Genomic DNA, 18,010 nt, shown 5'->3' on the forward strand with positions numbered 1-18,010 from the left:
GGGGGAAGATGGCGGCGGCGGGGCGCGGGCTGCTGGCGGCGGGGCTGTTCCGCGGGCGGGTCGCCATTGTCACCGGCGGCGGCACCGGCATCGGCAAGGCCATCGCCGCCGACCTGCTGGCGCTAGGTGGGCGCGGAGCGGGCTCCGCAGGAAGCTCCGGTGGGGCAGCGGGGCCGGGCGGGTGGAGTTCGAGGGGCCGTCAGGAAGTGCCCGCGGGCTCTGCTGCCTTTCGGGTCCTGACGGCGCTCGGGGACGGCGCCAGGAGCCCATGGGTGGGACTTTGTGACAGGGTCAGCAAGGGGTACGAGGTGAGGTTGATGTGGGGCTGTGCCTTTTGGCCCGCAAAACACTCGCTATTTAAACACAGAGGTCAGCGAGGTTATGTTAAAACCAGGACCCTTTCTTTCTCTCCGACTCTCCCTTCAGTGAGTTCTCGTCTCGCTTTAACTGGAGGATTTACGAGGTTGTTGAACCTTGATTCTTACAGAGCAGTATCCTTAAATGCTGCCTGCACAGTAACATCTTAGAGACGTGGTGCTTCTCCCAGTGTCTGCGGTTTCAGGAACGTCCTGAAATTGAAGAACATCTTCATGGTGCACGGCGTAGCTTTTCTTTCCACGCTAAATACAGAGAAGTGATAAAACCTAGAGTGAAAGGCAGTCTCCTGACTGTCTGATATGAGACCAGGAGAGGTAGGAATGACTCCTACATCCACCTTGCAAAACCTTTCCTGCAGATTTCAACTCTGCTAAGGGATCATCGGCATCAGCCTGGGTTTGGGTAGTTTATTGTCACGATTAGATTCGGCGCCTTCAGAATACCAGCGCTGGTGTTACACCTCTCGGTGTCACACTCCCGTGGTTTGCGGTGCTGGAATGTGCACCGCTGCACTGCATAGTAAAGAGCTTTCTTTGTTAAGGGTGTGCTGGGAGACGTCTCTGCCTCTCCTGGCCTTTGTGCCGCAGCTTCCACTTGCTTTGTAGAGCTGAATGGAGGATTAGTTCTGTTACCTTTGTATTATGGGGAAATGAGTATTTATTTTTTTTAGGTGTCCTTACATTGTGCTTTAAAGAGCTACTTTTAAAGCATCATCATACTGTTGGTTGGTGATGTTACCCAGTTACCTTAAAATTGTGATTAATTTGATTTTTGCTGTTTTTCTCAAGAAAAATACAATAACAAAAGTGTGTCCATAACAGCCTAAATAGAACACAATAGAAAACAAATCTATACAAAGCACATGAGAAAAAATGAAGAGATATACAGAGCTTAAGAGTGACTGAATAACCTTCCTTACCTGTAGACTTGCTGGTTACTCCTGACAAGATAACGATTAGGAACTACTTCCATGTATACCCTGCACTTCAGGTAAGGGGGACTGGTTCTTACAGGCATAGGAGCAGTGACACATAATGCTAGTTGTGATATACAATGTTCATATAACCAGTCTCCTTTGAGGCCTTCTGGACAAATTTAAACCTTTTATCTGGAAACTTGTGCCCTTTTTCCTGACCCATCAGGAAATGGTCCAGTCATTCTTTGTGAAGAAAATTAAGTGATGTTGTCAGCTTGCACAGTATGTACCTAATGGTCTTCAGTGATTAGAATCTCTCCCTCTCCCAATTAGTACATTTAGCTAAAATATAGTCTCTTACTGGACCTTATTCTATATCAATGTGTGTATTAATAAGCACTTAAGTGGGTAAATACAATTAGGCTACTGTGATTCAATATTTTGTGACAATTGGTAATTGTGTGTGGCATTTTATGAACTTTACTTTAGTTAGGTGGTTGTGCAAGAGACTGGAGTTCTTAAAAAAAAATCAGGAGACCTCAGAGACTACTGTCTTTATATGTGTTGTTTTAAGATAGCCACTAATTAAAGGTGAAGCTCCTATTCCTAAGGATACGTAGTTGTAAAGCTTCCCCCTGGAAGAATTAAATGCCTTTATTTTTAATATTTTTTTAATATATAGATTCACAAGACTGTCTGAGTCAAATGAACAGCTTGCTGCTCTTTCCTCCCCCTAGTTATTTTGATTTGATTCTGGTGTTTGCTTGATCACATGAGAGGCCAAATTCCACTCTGCAACAGAGGTGGGGGGAAAAACCCCCACGCCTGGCAAGATATTAACTTTTTCCCTTTTTTTTTGGTTGCTTGAGGATGGTTTATATTAAAGCAGATGAGCAGCAGACCTGATATGAAGAAGAGAATACTTCTGCTGAAATGCTAAGATGATGGAAGGAGCAAACTGGCAGCAAGATTTCCTTGCCTGCTTGGCTAGTAATTTACTTATCCATTTGCTTATCATTACATGAAATTGCCTGCTGGATTTGCACTAGGAATTAATTTGGTGTCCTTTGGTTTAGTCTGTGTGGTAGCAATTGCTGAAGCCTTAAAGCTGTCCTGAGTCCACTGGTGTGACAGAAGAGATCAGACTGGTTGTAGTGTGAGTGCTTGACTTAAGTTTGGCACCCGCATTGTTTTTTCTCTGTAGAATGAATCCTTCTGCCTCCAAATGCTGAAAAAAGGAGTACTTGAGCTCCTGCCTGATTTTTTTTTCCTCTCCTTTCTGCAGCTAGGATTCTGCAGTGCCACAGGGAGGGCTCTGTTCCCACTGTCTGTAGACTGCAGATAGGGATTAATCTTGTGAGGCTATTATCCTTTCCTTCAGTCTCTGTAGAGTTAAAAACCAGACCATTACATTTACTCACTGCTACTCAAAATTACAGCCAGTTGTACAAGATTATTTTTGTGGTTCTAAGAGCAAGCATTTTTTGTAATCAAGACCTGCTGAAACATCTTTAAATCACTTAATTGATAAATGAGGCAGCTGTGTGCAGAAGCAGCAGCAGGAGTGATGTCTGAAAGCTGCTTTGCTGACTCTGCAATACACAGGTTATCTTCTCTACTGCAGGAAGGAGAGGAAATCTTGTGGACATTTTTTTTTAATTGCTCTTTTCCTGGCACAGAGGGATCTTGTTGCTAAGAAGCATTTGACATCGGTATTTCTCTCTCTTGCAAGAACTTCAACACTGTATTTTCTAGTCAGTGACTAATAAATGCACATCCTACAAGACATCTCCATGATGTTACTAAAAATATAGCAATATTGTGTTAGCTGAATGATGTTTCATTTTGTCTCCGCACACAGGTTGCAGTGTTGTTATTGCCTCTCGTAAATTTGACCGATTAAAAGCTGCAGCAGAAGAGCTGAATAACAGATTTGCCTCTATGAGTCCTGCCCAGGTGACCCCCATGGAGTGCAATATCCGCAAAGAAGAAGAGGTAAAGATTATTGACCTTGTTCTGGGGCTCAACATATCAAAAGCAAATTGTGTGTATAAATTCTCAGATCTCTAAAGATTTCTGGCCTTTTCAAAAGTAGCTTAGATCAGGGGAAAGGTGGAGCAAAGATAAAAAATTGATCTGGATAGGTGTGCTTCCCAAGGGAAGACATTTGTTAGCCACCTAAGCAAAAAAGCATTTGTAAATATTGGCAAATATATTTCTGACCATGCTACATATTTCAGATATTTCTGGGAGATGCAGGCCTTGGAACTGGCATGTTCTACAGTGAGGCAGAGCCCACTTAGCATGATTCTTTGTCACATTTCTGTGACAGAAGTGAGGGGGTGTAAACTTGTGAAGATGGAAGCCTCAGAATAGTTCCTTCAAACAGGAAGGCGTAGCATGGAATCTTAATGCTTGTGACTTGACACAAGTGCCCTGCATTGTCAGTTTAGCTTGTAGTAAGCCAAAAACCCCAGAGATATATATAATATTTTAGCCATGTCAGAAATTTTGGTTACAGTTTGAGGTGTGCCTCATTGCAAGCTCTGTTACTATTCAAGTTGATTTTTAATTTTTTTCTTCATTTTACAAAAAATGGAAGATCAAGAGCAAAAGTACATAATCCAGGTTCTTCAGAAGTCTGCATGCACCTCGTAATTTTTTTCTCTGTAATTAAATATTTAAAAGTCCAACTTCAGGTTGGATTTTCAAGTTTTTGAAAACAGCTAGAAAATCTTCCAGTAACCACTGATTGCTACATTTTTTTAAACCTCTCAAAGTCTCTCTTAACCTAAATATTAATGACCTTCAGTAGCTATAAGGATTCTGGAAATATTCTACGATATAGCCATAGAACAAATAAAAATTAAAATTCTTCCCTTGTGGAACAGTTCATGCCATAAAATATTTATAGTGATCTACTCAGACTTTCTCTCCTGAAGGAGAGGAACCCTGGGGCTGTGCAGTATGTCACTTCACCTACCAGTGAATTTTAGGTGTGTATTTACTGGCATCAGCAGTGCAACATAATAGGTTATGGCAGATGTCAGAGGGCAACTTGCATGATTAAAGCTACAGGAAAGAAAAGAGGTAAAGAGGAAAAAAGGGATAAGCTTTCTTCAGGTCTGTTTCTTGCAGAGAGTATTCTGCCATGCTTAACCTTCTCCAGGTGAATCTTATTTTCTAGATCAGTCTGAAATTGATCAGTGAGAACTACAGTGTTCTGTGAGATGGTTTGGGGTTTGCTTGGATGGTGAAATGAGGTAATCTCCACTAAACTGATGTTCCTTCTTTGTTTCCTTCTTAAGTGTGGCTAAATACCTATTTGACAAAACAGGCTTAAGTGGCTTTGGAAATTTTTGAAGGTATTTTCAAGCCTTCTTTATAATGCTATGTAAAGATATGAAGAAACTTCTGTCTTTATTGTTACCTTGCAGTTTTATCATAAATTTGTCCTGTTTCCAATTTAAACTCTACCCATTTGCAGGCACACCTGAACTTTCCTAGAACTTTTCATATGATATTAGTGAAGCTTCTATTGGATGTCTCCTATCAGTGGAAGTTCTCTTCAACCATTGTCCTTTCATGTCTGTTTCTATTGAAGATAGGCTTCAGAGGAAAAAGGCAGATTGAACTCTCAAAAGTCTTGAGCTTTTCAGTCATTGATTTAGTCTTATAGTTTGACTCACTTCAGTTCTGCAACTGCTCTTATTTCTGTTGAAGTCCTATTTAGGAAAAAAATACTATGAGAATTTCATAAGCCTTTTGCTGACAATCTGAATAAGGAATGCAGTTTCTGTTGCATGTTAACATAAGAACTTGTGTACCTGGTAAATATTTCTCCATTCCAGATGCCCATCTCCAAGACCAGATATTTTATTGGTTAGAGACATCCTATGATTTTTATTCTTCAGCTTGTGCCTCTCTGGCTCTGTTCTCTTCTGTTAATGCTGAGATTCTCAAAGATTGCTAAATCCTGATCATGTGTTACTTAATTTCTAAATTTACTGTTGGACCAGAAATTTGTGTTTTCAGGTCTCAAATTTGTAATGAGGATAGCACTTCCTTACAAACCAAAGCACCTAAGTGTAAGTTGAAACTAGATAAACTCAAATTAACAATTGTTAACTTACACTGCTAAAATCTGTCAGAACTGAGGTGTATGGCAGGTTTTCCACATCCCACTGCTTACTATTGCTTCTTTATTATGTCTCCTAGAGCAGTAATGGTGAAAGTACTTTTTTCCTAATTTGCACTTGCTTGCCTTGTGGAAACTAGAGGAAAAGTACCTTTGGGCTTTTACTTTGATTCAAAGAGTATTGTACATCCACTTTCCAAACCTACTCCATTCTTAACTTAAAATTTAGTGCCTAGAACTTGGAGTCATAGGAACAGGAATCAGTAAAAGATATTGTTAAGGATTTTTCTAGCTTAGGAGGCAAATATTGAGTAGAGGTAACACAGTAATATAACTCACTTCAGTATTTTCACAAATACAGGAAGAGCTTCCTGTTACAGTGGAAGAGGGGACTGGAGGGCATGTCAGCTTTTGGTTTCCCTCATGAAAGAAGTGGGACTAGTTACAACTGTGTTGGCTCTGTGTGCTACTCATTAGCAACATTACAACTCACTGTTTGCTTTCAGCTTAGTGTGAGTGAAGAGTATTTACCTCAGAAATCACGGGAGCGCATTGTTGGGTAGAGAGGAGCAGCCTCCTCAAGAATTCCCTGTGAGTCACAACATCCTCCTTCTTAGCTCTTATACCAGGTACCAAAGAACATGTGCAGGAGAAAAACAGTATAAATGTTTCAACAAGAAAAGAAAAAACTTTGGAGTTCAAGCTCCCTTAGATGTCAGAAGTGATCTATCGCAAGCTTCAAAGCCCAGGAAGTTTCCTGAAGTACATAATTCATTTAATATATCATTCCCTCTGACATCTCACTGAAGTCTTTTTAAGAGTAAGTCTTTGTTTCAAAGGAAGCCGCCCTCATCACCTATAGGATCAAGCCATTTCTTTTTACTACAAAATGCCATTTTTTTATCCCTCCTTCTCTGTCAATTGTTCTGCATATCTCTAAAGGCCTCTATAAATTTTGTCCTGGTTTGAATTTTATAAACTGGAGGAAGGGACTTTGAATAGGTAAAATTTAAGAAAGATGAAGGTGATTTCAAATTGCCAGAAGATTATTTTTTGCCTCCTATTGCAAATCTTAAAGTAACTGACCTGCTTTGAAGATGACATGGTTCATGCCTCTAGTTTGGATCTGTGAAATTCAAGCATTAGAAGGTTGATCCCTCATCATGTAGTCCAGGATGTTTGCTAGAGCTCTTTCTGGCCTAGGAGGAGGCAAAGAAGGTGCAGTGAATTAATTACTGCAGAAGCTTGATGGCAAGTATCATGGGAATCACATTTTTAAGTCTCTAAATCTTCATCCTCAGAGGTCCTTTTGCTTTCTAGCAAAGCTTACTTTTTGTTTAATGTGCAAGAAATAATCCTGCTTGATGGAGGATTTTGAACCACTGCATAACCTGTCAGGCTTATTTTTGTCATGAGTTTGCTGCTGCTTTGACTAGTTTTCCATTGAGTGTTCTGTAAAGAATAAAAAACCTGTTTTATTTTTAAAAATGGCAGAGTAGAAGGTTCTGGGATAAGAGGACCTGAGGTTTCTCTATTCTGTGATCAGAATATATTTCTGTATTCTGTCATGGGGCTTTATCCTGGAGCAGTGGTTGTGCACCTGTTCCCTTTTCCTGTGGTTTGGAGTGTATACAGTGATAGATGTTGCTTCTTAGTGATTATGAAACTGAAGTGATTTTCATTGTTTGCATATTTCCTGTCCTCATAGTGTGTTGAGAGCAGATCAGTTTTCTCTTGCTGAGATGCAAACCAGACAGTTCTGTGTGCACATGTATCTCTATTTATCTCTTTTTGTGTCTTGAATTTTGAGCTACAGCAAAATCTGTGGACAGGGACAAGACATGAGGAATGAATATCTGAATTAAGGGGAGGAAGGGAGGGAGAGAGACAGAGACCAAGCAGGTGATAGTCACGAGCCATGGATGCAGCAGTGTCCTGTCAGTCTCCTGGGGGTGCCACCTTCACACTGGCCAGGTTTCAAGTACCCATGGGGTGGTCACAGGTGCCATTCCCATATCTTGGGGTGATGTGTATGAGCAGTTGCTTCCTTTCCCACAGTTTGCCACAGTGGGCGCTTTTGTCCAGATGCATTAACCAAGATGTTCTGACCTGATCTTACCTCTGCTAGGCCTGGAATTAATGCTTTCCTGTTGCAAATTCCTCCCTTCTGTGCTTCTCTCAAGTTCCTGCTTTGGTGCCTTATCATCTTACGGTAAGTTCCTTCTGTGGCTTTGACAGTGTTTTGAGACAGGCAGCAGTACTCTTTAAATCCTTACACTTGTAAAGCCTTTTTGCTATACTCTGTGGACAAACATTTCTTTAACTGGCACCTAGATAAGTAGAAGCTTACATGTCTAGGTAAGTGAAGATAAATCCTTGTACTTCTGGTAGGCCATGACTGTTCTTGAAATCAACAATTTAGAATTCTGTCCATGGTGTCTCCTTTCCATACTTGAGCTCCAGCAGCAGAACCTGCAGGACCAGACCCCGAGGGTAAAATCTGTCAGTTGGACATCAACAAGACAACTTCAGACAGGCTCAGTAGTGCTACTTAGCACATACCTTGTGTCTGAACTCACTAGTAGCTTTTCTTTTCCAATAAACTTTATAGCTTAGCATAGGCTCAGTTGGTTTATAAATACTTAATGCCTGTCTGTGTGAAGCCTGTCGTGAAAGACTGTGGCTTGGTGGGGAGTTGTGGATAAGAGATTCCTGTTGTTGTACTTTTAAATAACACAGCAGTAACACAGTAAAAATACCTGTTACCACTGTGCCCGAATGCCTTTTTGTTCTAGCCACCAAATCACAAATCTCTAAAACTCTGTAGTGGGTCGTTTGCCTGTGTGTTTTACTGACCCAGGGTGACCTGTGAATGCATGTGGACATTTGTCCCTTTTCCCTGAGTCAGTGACTGCTGTCATCTCAGTTGTCTGTGAGTATGTGCTACTGCCTAATACCTCTAAGTTGCAGTCACACACAAAAGTTCCTTATTGCAGCGTTCCAATCTTCTGGTTATGTCTGAAGTGCCTGATTTTGTTCTTTTCTGTCTTTTTCAGAAGAATGTCTTAAACCAGTAGCTCTACCTCACGCAGTTTTGCTTTCCTTCCAAAGAGAGTCTTTAATAGCTTTTCTAAGAAGTTCCTTCCAAGTGGATATCTTAATTATAGCAATAGAAAAGAATCTTCTTTAGTAGTCACTGTGGTTTAAATGTGTTCTACCGGACCCTCCTTCTCCCTGTGCTGCTGGCTGCAGTCACCGTGTTTACTGTAACTGGGAGAAGCACTGCAGTGATACTTTCCTACAGCACCGAAGGCTTTGTGAAGATTGCTACAGTTGGAGCCATCTGAGCTGTCACTGGAGAGCCTTCTGGCCTTTCCTGGCTTTCAGAAAGCAGAACTGATACGTGTTTGTTGTTGTTGGGTTTTTAATTTTTTTTTCCTGAGAATATGGTGCAACATGTAGGAACAACAACAGTTCCTTAAATGCAGCATATGAACCATTTTGAATTGATATGCTATAGCATATAACATACATCTTGTCCAGCTGTTGAAAAGTTGCTTTAATGTCTCTTCTCAGTGGATTTTTCTTGTTAATTTGTTTTCAGTTGTTTTTTTTTTATCATTAGCATTCTTCCTTCTCTCTCTCGTCTTTCCACTGAATGGCCTTAGTCTGTTCAAATCTTTGTATGAAACCATTTGTGTTCCATAAATGAGCCCATATTTCAGTGACTTACAGAGAATAATATTCAAAGCAAGATTCTCAGACTGACAGGGAGAAGAGTTTGATATTGCTGAGCAAAGCATAACCTTTGCTGCCTAGCCAGACATGACTTTCCTTTGCTCATAACAAGAGAAAAGTAAAAGCCAGAATGTCCTTGTGGCACGGCTGTTCTCGCAAGCTGTGAGTTTGGGACTGCTGTCACAGATGTTTTGGTTTTCTGCGTTTTTTCCTCACATCCCACAACCTGTAGTGATTAATAAGTGAGGAATAGGATGACATTCAGAATTTGAACATTGAGTTTAGGTATTGAAGGCATTTTTTCCTCAGCAGGCACTAGTTTTTCAGTCATTATATGCTTGCTTAGGGTTTTTTCCTTTCAAGAGGTACATCCTTACAGGATCCGTACTATCCTGTTAAACCATTCTGTGCTGTTAGAAATAAAAGATTAGTAAGTAAATAGTAAGGCAGCCTTTGTGAGACTGGGTTGGTAACACTCCTTGTGAGATACAGATAATGCATTGCTTGCACTTCTTTTTGTTTCTGATGTTCTATTGCTAACTCAATACAGAGCAAGGCTGGTTGATATCCTTCCCCTAGCCCAATCTGCTTGAGTGGCAGCATTGCTCCACCTGACTTTTGGGGATTTTTTTTCTGTGTTTTTCTCTGACCACAGATGCTAGGTTATCTTTTTATATATGATTGAGTAGGAATAACTGATGCATGATATATAGTTATGATTGATGATGTAAGCCGGAAACAATCATTTTGTCCCATTTCCTGTTTCTTGAGATAAATATTAAGTTGTTGCTATGGCGTTCTTATTACTTAGCAATAATATTTTTGCTAAAGAAAACAACTTGTATTTCCAGCATTTTTTAGACTTCATGTTTTGTAGGGTAATTAACCTTCTTGCCTTGTGTAAGAGGACTGGCTATTGCCAGCTCATATGTCAGAGCTGTAGTAAATATACTAAACTTCTAGATAAGGATGATAAAACTCCACAAGATTAGTTATGTTTTCTATTTAAAATGGTCAGGTATATGGTCAGATAAAAATAACAGTAGCTACCTTATATGGAACTCTTTGCAGATCTCATGTGAACACCCCCACTCTTCTGAAAAACATTAGGAGATTCTTAGTAGGTCAAGTGTAGTGGGCTTTTATGTCTGTTTGATTTTGCAAATCTTTGGCAGCTTAAATCCCCTTCTTCTTTAGGGCTGGTATTTTATGCAACACCTGCATTATACCAGCAAAATTTTCTAAGTAAACATGGATACAACCCAGTCCTTCTTAGCTGGCTAATCCTGTCATACCAATCTAAAGCCTCTCTGAAGGCTAAACCTCCTCTTTTTCTGTGAAAAGGGTATGAGGGAGAAAACACTGTCTGAGAAGAAAACTGGGTGTAGACCTTGATCAGCATACCTCACTAACAAATACTGTTTCAGGTAGAAGCTTTGATGAAGTCTACACTGAGTTTGCATGGGAAGATTGACTTCCTGGTGAATAATGGAGGGGGCCAGTTTGCAAGTCCTTCTGAAGCCATCCGTGCAAAAGGCTGGAATGCTGTGATAGACACCAATCTGACAGGGACCTTCTATTGTTGCAAAGCAGGTAAGGTCTGAACATTGAGCTTTTTATGTTTACTTGTTGTTTTGTTTTTTTACAGAAATACCAGAAGAAATGTCAAGTTTCCCTAGCTGCTTCTTTTCATGCACCTACCTGACAGTGGGTATTTGTTTTCCTGAATCTTATCCCAAGCTTTGCATTAAATGGTATATTACATTTGTTCATATATACAAACATACATTTAAGGCAAGCATGATCTTCTGCTTAAGGCCAAGTTTGGGAAGTCAGTTGACTTGGGTACTCATTTAAAGGACTATAGGAAAACCACTTAACTTTTGTGGCCTGTACTCACTGTGTATAACAAAGGAAAATACTTTCTTCGGGGATATAAATTTAGGCTTAAATTTAAGTATGGTATGTCATTCTCAGATAGCATTTGGAATGTGAAAAAATAAAGTAATTTGCATGAAAACATGAAATCGATTTCCATCGAGTGCTTCTTTGCAACCCTTGAGCTTTACCTGGACCGTGCCTGCTGCCTCATGGCTTCACCTCTGGATTGGCAAGGCTGTGCTACAAATAGCAGATTGTTCTTCTAAACCAGTATGACAAATGTGTAGTGTGATTGCAGTTAAGACTCCAAGTTTGGTTTCCAGTTGGCAAGTTCATTTGTATGCATTTCATCTGATATTTATAGGTTATCTTCCTCCTTCATACAGTGTACAATGCCTGGATGCAGGAACATGGAGGAGCCATTGTCAACATTACTGCTGCCGTGAGAAATGGCTTTCCTGGAATGTCGTAATATATATTTTCTTTTAATACTTTCCTATATTTTTCCCTCAGAAATACTAACTGTTCCTAAACACTTCAGAGACGTGTGCACTGGGCACAGCAGAGTATAGAAATACAGTAGTTAGGTCAAGAGAGAGCAAGAGTATCACTTGGTAGTATGTCTGGGGATCTCTTACTAATCCAGTAGATGGCATCTCTGGTCTCTCTCCACTTGTTTGTAAGAAACCATGAAGCAAGACTTGCCAGTGAAGCTTTAATTGGTAATAGTTCCCTTTGCTGTTTGTTTTTTTGTTTGTTTGGTTTTTTTTTAACTTGGAAAATGAGTTTCTGTTGAAGAAATATAAAAATATATTTTGAGCAAATGTTGCATTATCTCTCGTTGTTCTCATTCAGGGTTGAATGCTTTCAAAACCAACATTTTTAAGGAACAGCAGCATATTTTCTCACTAGCTTGTTCTTCACAGTACAGAATAAATATAGAGATCCACACGGTGGTGCTGAAGCTACAGTTATTTCAGTATCTCCACTGTGGTATCTGGTTCAGCTATCATGGCAAATAGGCTGAAGATGTTTCAATTTGAGTTGAACTAAGAGGAAAAAGAAGTTCATTCTGAATCACAGTGAAAAAATTTTCCTAAGCAACCATTGTATGTAGAGGGGTAGACAAAACTACTTCCAAATTAAATTGATTGGAACTTGCAGAAGTGTAGTGTTGAAAAAGATATGCCTTTACAAGTCCAGCCACCACTCATGCCTAAAGTCACCTGATAGGAGTTTTTTATAAATATTTATTTTGAACATAAAAGTTGTCCTGTTTTCTCAGAGTGTGCCTGGAGGTTATCTATTTCTGGCCTAAACATATGAATAAGTTATCTTTGGTTTTTCTTAAGTTTTTCATATCCTTTCCCTGTATCTGAGAAGCTATTGTATCTGTCTCCTCTTAGTCTGTTTTGCTAGGCTAAAGCAGCTAAATTTATTCATTTTCTCTGACTAAAACTGTCTACAATTCATTGCTGCAGTAATTCTGTTTGCACTTGTTCAAGCTTGTAATCATTTCAGACTGGTTACCTACAGCAGCAAGGCGTAGGAGTTCACTGACTCTCATGTCTCTATCTCCATCCACCTACAGTAATTTTTGAATAGTGATTTACTTTAATCATGATTGTCAGAAGATTTAAACAATCTTTCAGACCACTGTTCTTCCAAGTGTTGCTTTACCTGTGCAAGCTACAGGTATTTTTACAGTTTGAACTTCAGCTGTTTCTATTTTAGAAGCCTCCTCCTGCAGTAGAGTGTAGCTGACCCCATGTTGCATTGGGAAAGAGATTTTAAGTATTTCTAGCAATGAAATTGCAGGAAATCACAGCATGGCTTGTTTAAACAGTGAAGCTATGGTCAAACTTGGAAACTAGAGAGTCTCTCTCTTCCAGATGCTTGGTCCAGCCATAGAGAATTACTCTGAATACCCTAATGAAGCTGCAGTAGAATTACCACTGGATACTCCTAGCTAAGGGAACAGATGCCTCCTTTGCTTTCTTTTCTCCATAGGCACACAGGAGCTGCAAGAGCTGCAGTGGATAACCTAACCAAGACTTTAGCTTTAGAATGGGCTCACAGTGGAGTGAGAATCAACAGTGTTGCTCCTGTAAGTAATGGCAAATGGTCTGATTAAAATTACCTGTTACACATGTTCATAGTTAGAGCTTTTGGACCAAAACAGATTTTTAAATTTATTACCAGTAACTGTTTGTGGATTATTTATATAGTTGTTTATTTATAATTCCCTTAATGTGTTCTTTGGACCATTTGACAGTGTTTTGTACTTTTGGATGATGAGTCAGAGGATGTGGGATAAAATTGCTTCTGCTTTCTGCCTTGACTTGGCACGCTTGGTTTTTAGATTTTTTATAGCTAAATGAAATAATACTGGTAGGAGTTGGTGACCTGTCTTACAAAGCCTTGACATGAAATTACTGAATGCTCTGTGTTTCAGTAATGGATACATTACTTCTGAGTTCAGGAAACCTTTTCTGTTTGAGGTTCAGGTATGCTGATGGTTTCCACCTATGTTTACAAACTTTTGAAAATCTCTGAATGTCTCACATAATACCTTTTACTTTGTCTCCTACATATTAAGTTAGTATAGTTTTAGGCATATAAAGAGACTGTAGTCGGAATGTACCTTCTCTCAGAGAAATCATATGTAAAAATGTATGTTTTGATTTTTTTTTGGTAACAAATTCATGCAGACAGGAAACCACTATACAGGTCAGCTAAAATATGCCTGCCACATTTCTGAGGAAGTAGACAGCAGGTAGAGTTGTTTTAAATAACTGTATAGAAAGAGCAGCTATGTTTTGTAGTGCTGCAGATACAGAAGTTATATAGAAGCTCTAGCTTTGACATTTGAGAATGTGTGATCTGTTGTAATTTTCTCTCATACACAATTTATTTTGCACATTTACTCCCTTGAAATTAAAAGAGGAAACATAAACTTTGTCCAGCTACTTCTACAGCCAGAATTTAGCTTATCTGACAGTGAGTGTCATAAATGAAGTGTCATGCTTGTTTAAGTGATCCCTAGGAAGATCTTGCTACTATTTTTGTAGAATGTCTGTGTATTCTTTTTGCCTCTTGTCCTAAAACATCTGGCTTGCTTTGTTTGGCATAGCGTAGAATGCTTAATGGCAGATGTTTGTTAATCATTCAGGTAAAGGCTTTTATGTAACCTTTGTGAGACCCAATTCATCTGGAGACATGTTAAATGTTAAGATGTACTGACTTGTATTTCCTGTTTATCTGCTTTTTCTGATTTATCAAGTCTTGGGGAAGTAAGTAATTAAGACAGCATTATTATGTGAATATACTTTTCAGGCATGCTAATTACCTAATGAATCATGCTGATTAGATATTATAGCACATGTCAGAAGACGTTTTTGACAAGCAAACACTTCAGGGCTTTGGCTCTTTTAGAAGTATTTGCTAGCTTTGTTACTATACTGGTAACAGAAGTCCCTGTTGTATTATAGTTACAATAATACTTCTGTCACCTTTGTGGACCCATCAGGTCTGTGGTAACAATACAAAATTGTTACTGCTTTATGGGAGAAGAGTAACCTGTAGGGAATGGATACATAGACAGGGAAGTGTGCTGTCTGAAAAAACCAGTTTCACATACATTATACAGTATCTTCAACATCTGCGTATATGCTTCATGGGTGAAATCAAATGTTGCTATTTTACTTTAACTTGACTCCCAAAAGTTCTGTCCTAATGGTGGATGTAACTCTGTGTTCACATTGCTATCCTCCTTCTCAAAACTTCCTTCTCACCAGTCACTCTGGTGACTGTGCGGTCAACAGAGCAAACATAGTCATCTTTTTCTGCTTCTGGAGCAGCTAAGTAGGGAGAGTCAGAATTCTGACTGAAATCTGCTTCTGTAATTCACAATAAATCAGTCTAGTGCTCCTACAAATGACAAGAAACTTTTGAGAACTTGTTCTTGTGGCTTTGTAGTTTCCTGCTGTAATTTAACATGAAATGCTTGTAATTTCAAAGCAGAGTCTGAGTGTTTAATACTCCAATTTTTTGTTATTGAAGTGACAGCAGAGAATTAGAATAATCAGAATTATTGTGCTTGAACAGAGATGTGGCTAGCAGCCAAATTACCTTCTTGTATAAATTATACTATGCCATTACATTCAAAAACTTGTATTCAAGTGCTCTTTAGATAGTTCAGTCCCACAGAAAATCAGTAATGACAACTTCAAATTTTAGAATGATCAGTTTAAATGTATGCAAGAGAACTTAAGTGTCACTATTTTAAATAGGGACTGGTATTTTCAGAAACTGCTGTTGCAAACTATGGAGAACAAGGTGTAATGATGTGGTTAAAGAGCATACCAAAGGTTCCTGCCAAGAGGTCAGCTGTTCCTGAGGAGGTAATGTATTTCAGAATGCTTCTGGTACACCTACTTCTCTGTCTCTATTTTGAAGCCACTTTATTATATGGAGAACAAAAAAGATTTAATTTTGCACTGTGATGGAATATTTAAAATGAAGAAAGCTTGTACCAGTGTGTGGTTGTGCCAAGTGAGGGACTTAACCAGTAGTCACTGTTGTAAAGAAAATTTAATTCAGCTGCCTCTTACAGCTGAAGTGTTGTAGATATAGTAGACATTATTTCTTGAAAAAGTTGACTTCAGCAGGAAGGGATGAAAGAATGAATATTAAGGGGGGGAAAAGTGTATCTTAAAAGCACTTAGCTTTCTTCCACCAAGAATGTGCATCTTTGATAAACTGATCAACATTTTTGTTGTTTTTTGGTATCTGATGCTGCTCTGTGACAGCATACTGGTTTTCCTCTGTTAAATGCTTGATGTTTGTGGCTGGAAGGATGGCTTTAAGGCTGTTAGAGTTTTTATTACTAAGTAGAAAATGTTACTAGATCTTGCTTGTAAAAAATTTCACAAGCTTCTTTGACATGAACAATTCCTAGCAGTTTAAGAAAGATTAAAATTTGAGATTTTGAAATTAAGATTTTAAAATGCCATTCTTTTGCTAGATCTCTCCTGCAGTATGTTTCCTGCTGTCTCCAGCCGCATCATTCATAACTGGGATAACCATGGTTGTGGATGGTGGCCAGAGTTTGTACGGCCATGGCCTAGAAATACCTGGTAAGAAATGGGCTACAAAATAAAGCCCTTCAAGTGATCAAAGTTGTGCAGTGGGAGGACACAAAAGTAAAATGTCTAGTTTCTCAATCAACTAAGTAAATTCTTCTATTTGTTTTCCTCAGATCATGACAGATGGCCCTCCCCACCAGAAGGAAAAAATTCTGAAATGCTGAAAAAGCTTGTTTCTGGCAAGTTCAAACCAAAGCTGTAAAAGAAAGAGACTTTACCCTTGCTAATAATATCACTTTGTGATTTCACCACATTAATCTCAGTAATAATTTATTTTGCTCATATGTAACTACATTAAGTGCCTTGATTTTTGTTGGTTTATATTTAAAACTTTTGAAGGGCTTTACATTTCACATCTCTTCTCTGAAAACACTCACCCTGAAAACATTCAGTCTTTTGGGAACGGAAAAGATATAAAAGACAAATTATCCATTTGCACAGGCATTAAGTAATGAAGAATCCCAGCCAGAAGTGAATAAAAAGAATATTTATTTTGCAGTGAAGATAGCCAAGAGGGAATGTTTAGGAATCCTTCTGTCCTTGATGAATTTACACAGAAGGTAATTTAAATATTTTACTGTTAGTTGCATCAGTAACCCTTGGGTCAGTGTTAGCTCTACACTATTTCTGTTCAGCCACATACTGAGTGTTCAGCAATGGTTTTAAAGACCAAGTAGAGTAAATATTTCTCTGAAAATAAATAAAAATAAGATGGAATACTGTTATTAATGTTTAAAACTAATATGGCATATCATATTTTGAATGTTTTGAATTGTTTGCAGATATAATGACATAATGGAGTTAAGCTGGCTGCAACTTAAATTTGGCAACAGAATAGGCAGATACTAAATACAGTGATGGAGAACAGTATAGATTCAACAATTTAACATGCAAAATCCATGGTTTATATTGCAGTGTTCTCTTCAGTATGCTACACTAGTAAAAGAGAAATTTGGAATTCCTCATTTGTCAGCTAAAACACCTTTTATCCATACTTGTTGCCTTACAATATTAACAGAATTTTGTTCATTACTGTCTTCAGGTGTGGTTTTTGTGAACAATGCAGAGATGCCATTTAAAAACCAGAAATCCTATAATCCATGACTTGAAGAGACTATATTTGTAAATTTTTTATTCACTTTAAGGCAAATGTTCCCATGTCTGCTCACTTTAGTGAAAATATAAAAATTGTGTTATGGCTGTGCTTGTTTGCTGTAAAAACTGAAATTCCTGGAATCAAGTTGCTGCTATAGAAGGGAACTTCTAATACTTCATTTTGGACTGAATGTAAGAGTCTGATGGTTGTTTGTTCTCTGCAAAAATGAAATGAATGCCAGTGTTGGGTGGGGGAGGAGTTTGAACCATCATGTGTATTCTTTCTGCTTTATCCTCTTAGTAACTGGACAGTCATTTATGTGACTGTGAGAAGTTGGTACAGAGATAAAGCCAACTTTTTTCAAACCTCTTTTGCAAGGTGTATTTTGTTTATTGCAAATATTAGTTCAGGGTACTCAGCAAGAGGATTCCTGGAAGCAAATGCACTTGTTAGATAACTAACTCTAGAAGTCTAGCCCATTGCATTCAAATGAAATTATTTAGTTTATTAACACTTTGTTTCAACATCCTTAACATCATTCTGGAAAAGAAGGTTAAAGATGAATAAGCTTGAGACTTGTGGAACTTACTTCCTCTTTATGTTTGACTGTGAATTTCTATAGTACATGTGCACTGTGGCTTTAAAGTGAAATGGAAGTGAATTGATTACTTTTATTATATCCTAGAAATGTTCACTGAAATATTTGAGTACAAACT

At 38.7% G+C, this 18,010-nt stretch overlaps 1 protein-coding gene across 1 annotated transcript; it reads left to right on the forward strand.

Moving 5' to 3' along the window:
* Positions 1–8: 8 nt before the first annotated feature.
* PECR (peroxisomal trans-2-enoyl-CoA reductase) lies at positions 9–17,659 on the forward strand. Its single transcript, XM_066553804.1, has 8 exons — positions 9–126; positions 3,156–3,289; positions 10,598–10,763; positions 11,438–11,519; positions 13,062–13,158; positions 15,344–15,454; positions 16,078–16,189; positions 16,312–17,659. The coding sequence occupies exons 1-8, from the start codon at positions 9–11 to the stop codon at positions 16,398–16,400; spliced, it is 909 nt and encodes a 302-aa protein (XP_066409901.1). The 3' UTR covers positions 16,401–17,659.
* The last annotated feature ends 351 nt before the right edge of the window (positions 17,660–18,010 follow it).

This window comes from Molothrus aeneus, chromosome 7 (assembly GCF_037042795.1).
Source record: "Molothrus aeneus isolate 106 chromosome 7, BPBGC_Maene_1.0, whole genome shotgun sequence".
Taxonomy (NCBI): Eukaryota; Metazoa; Chordata; class Aves; order Passeriformes; family Icteridae; genus Molothrus; species Molothrus aeneus.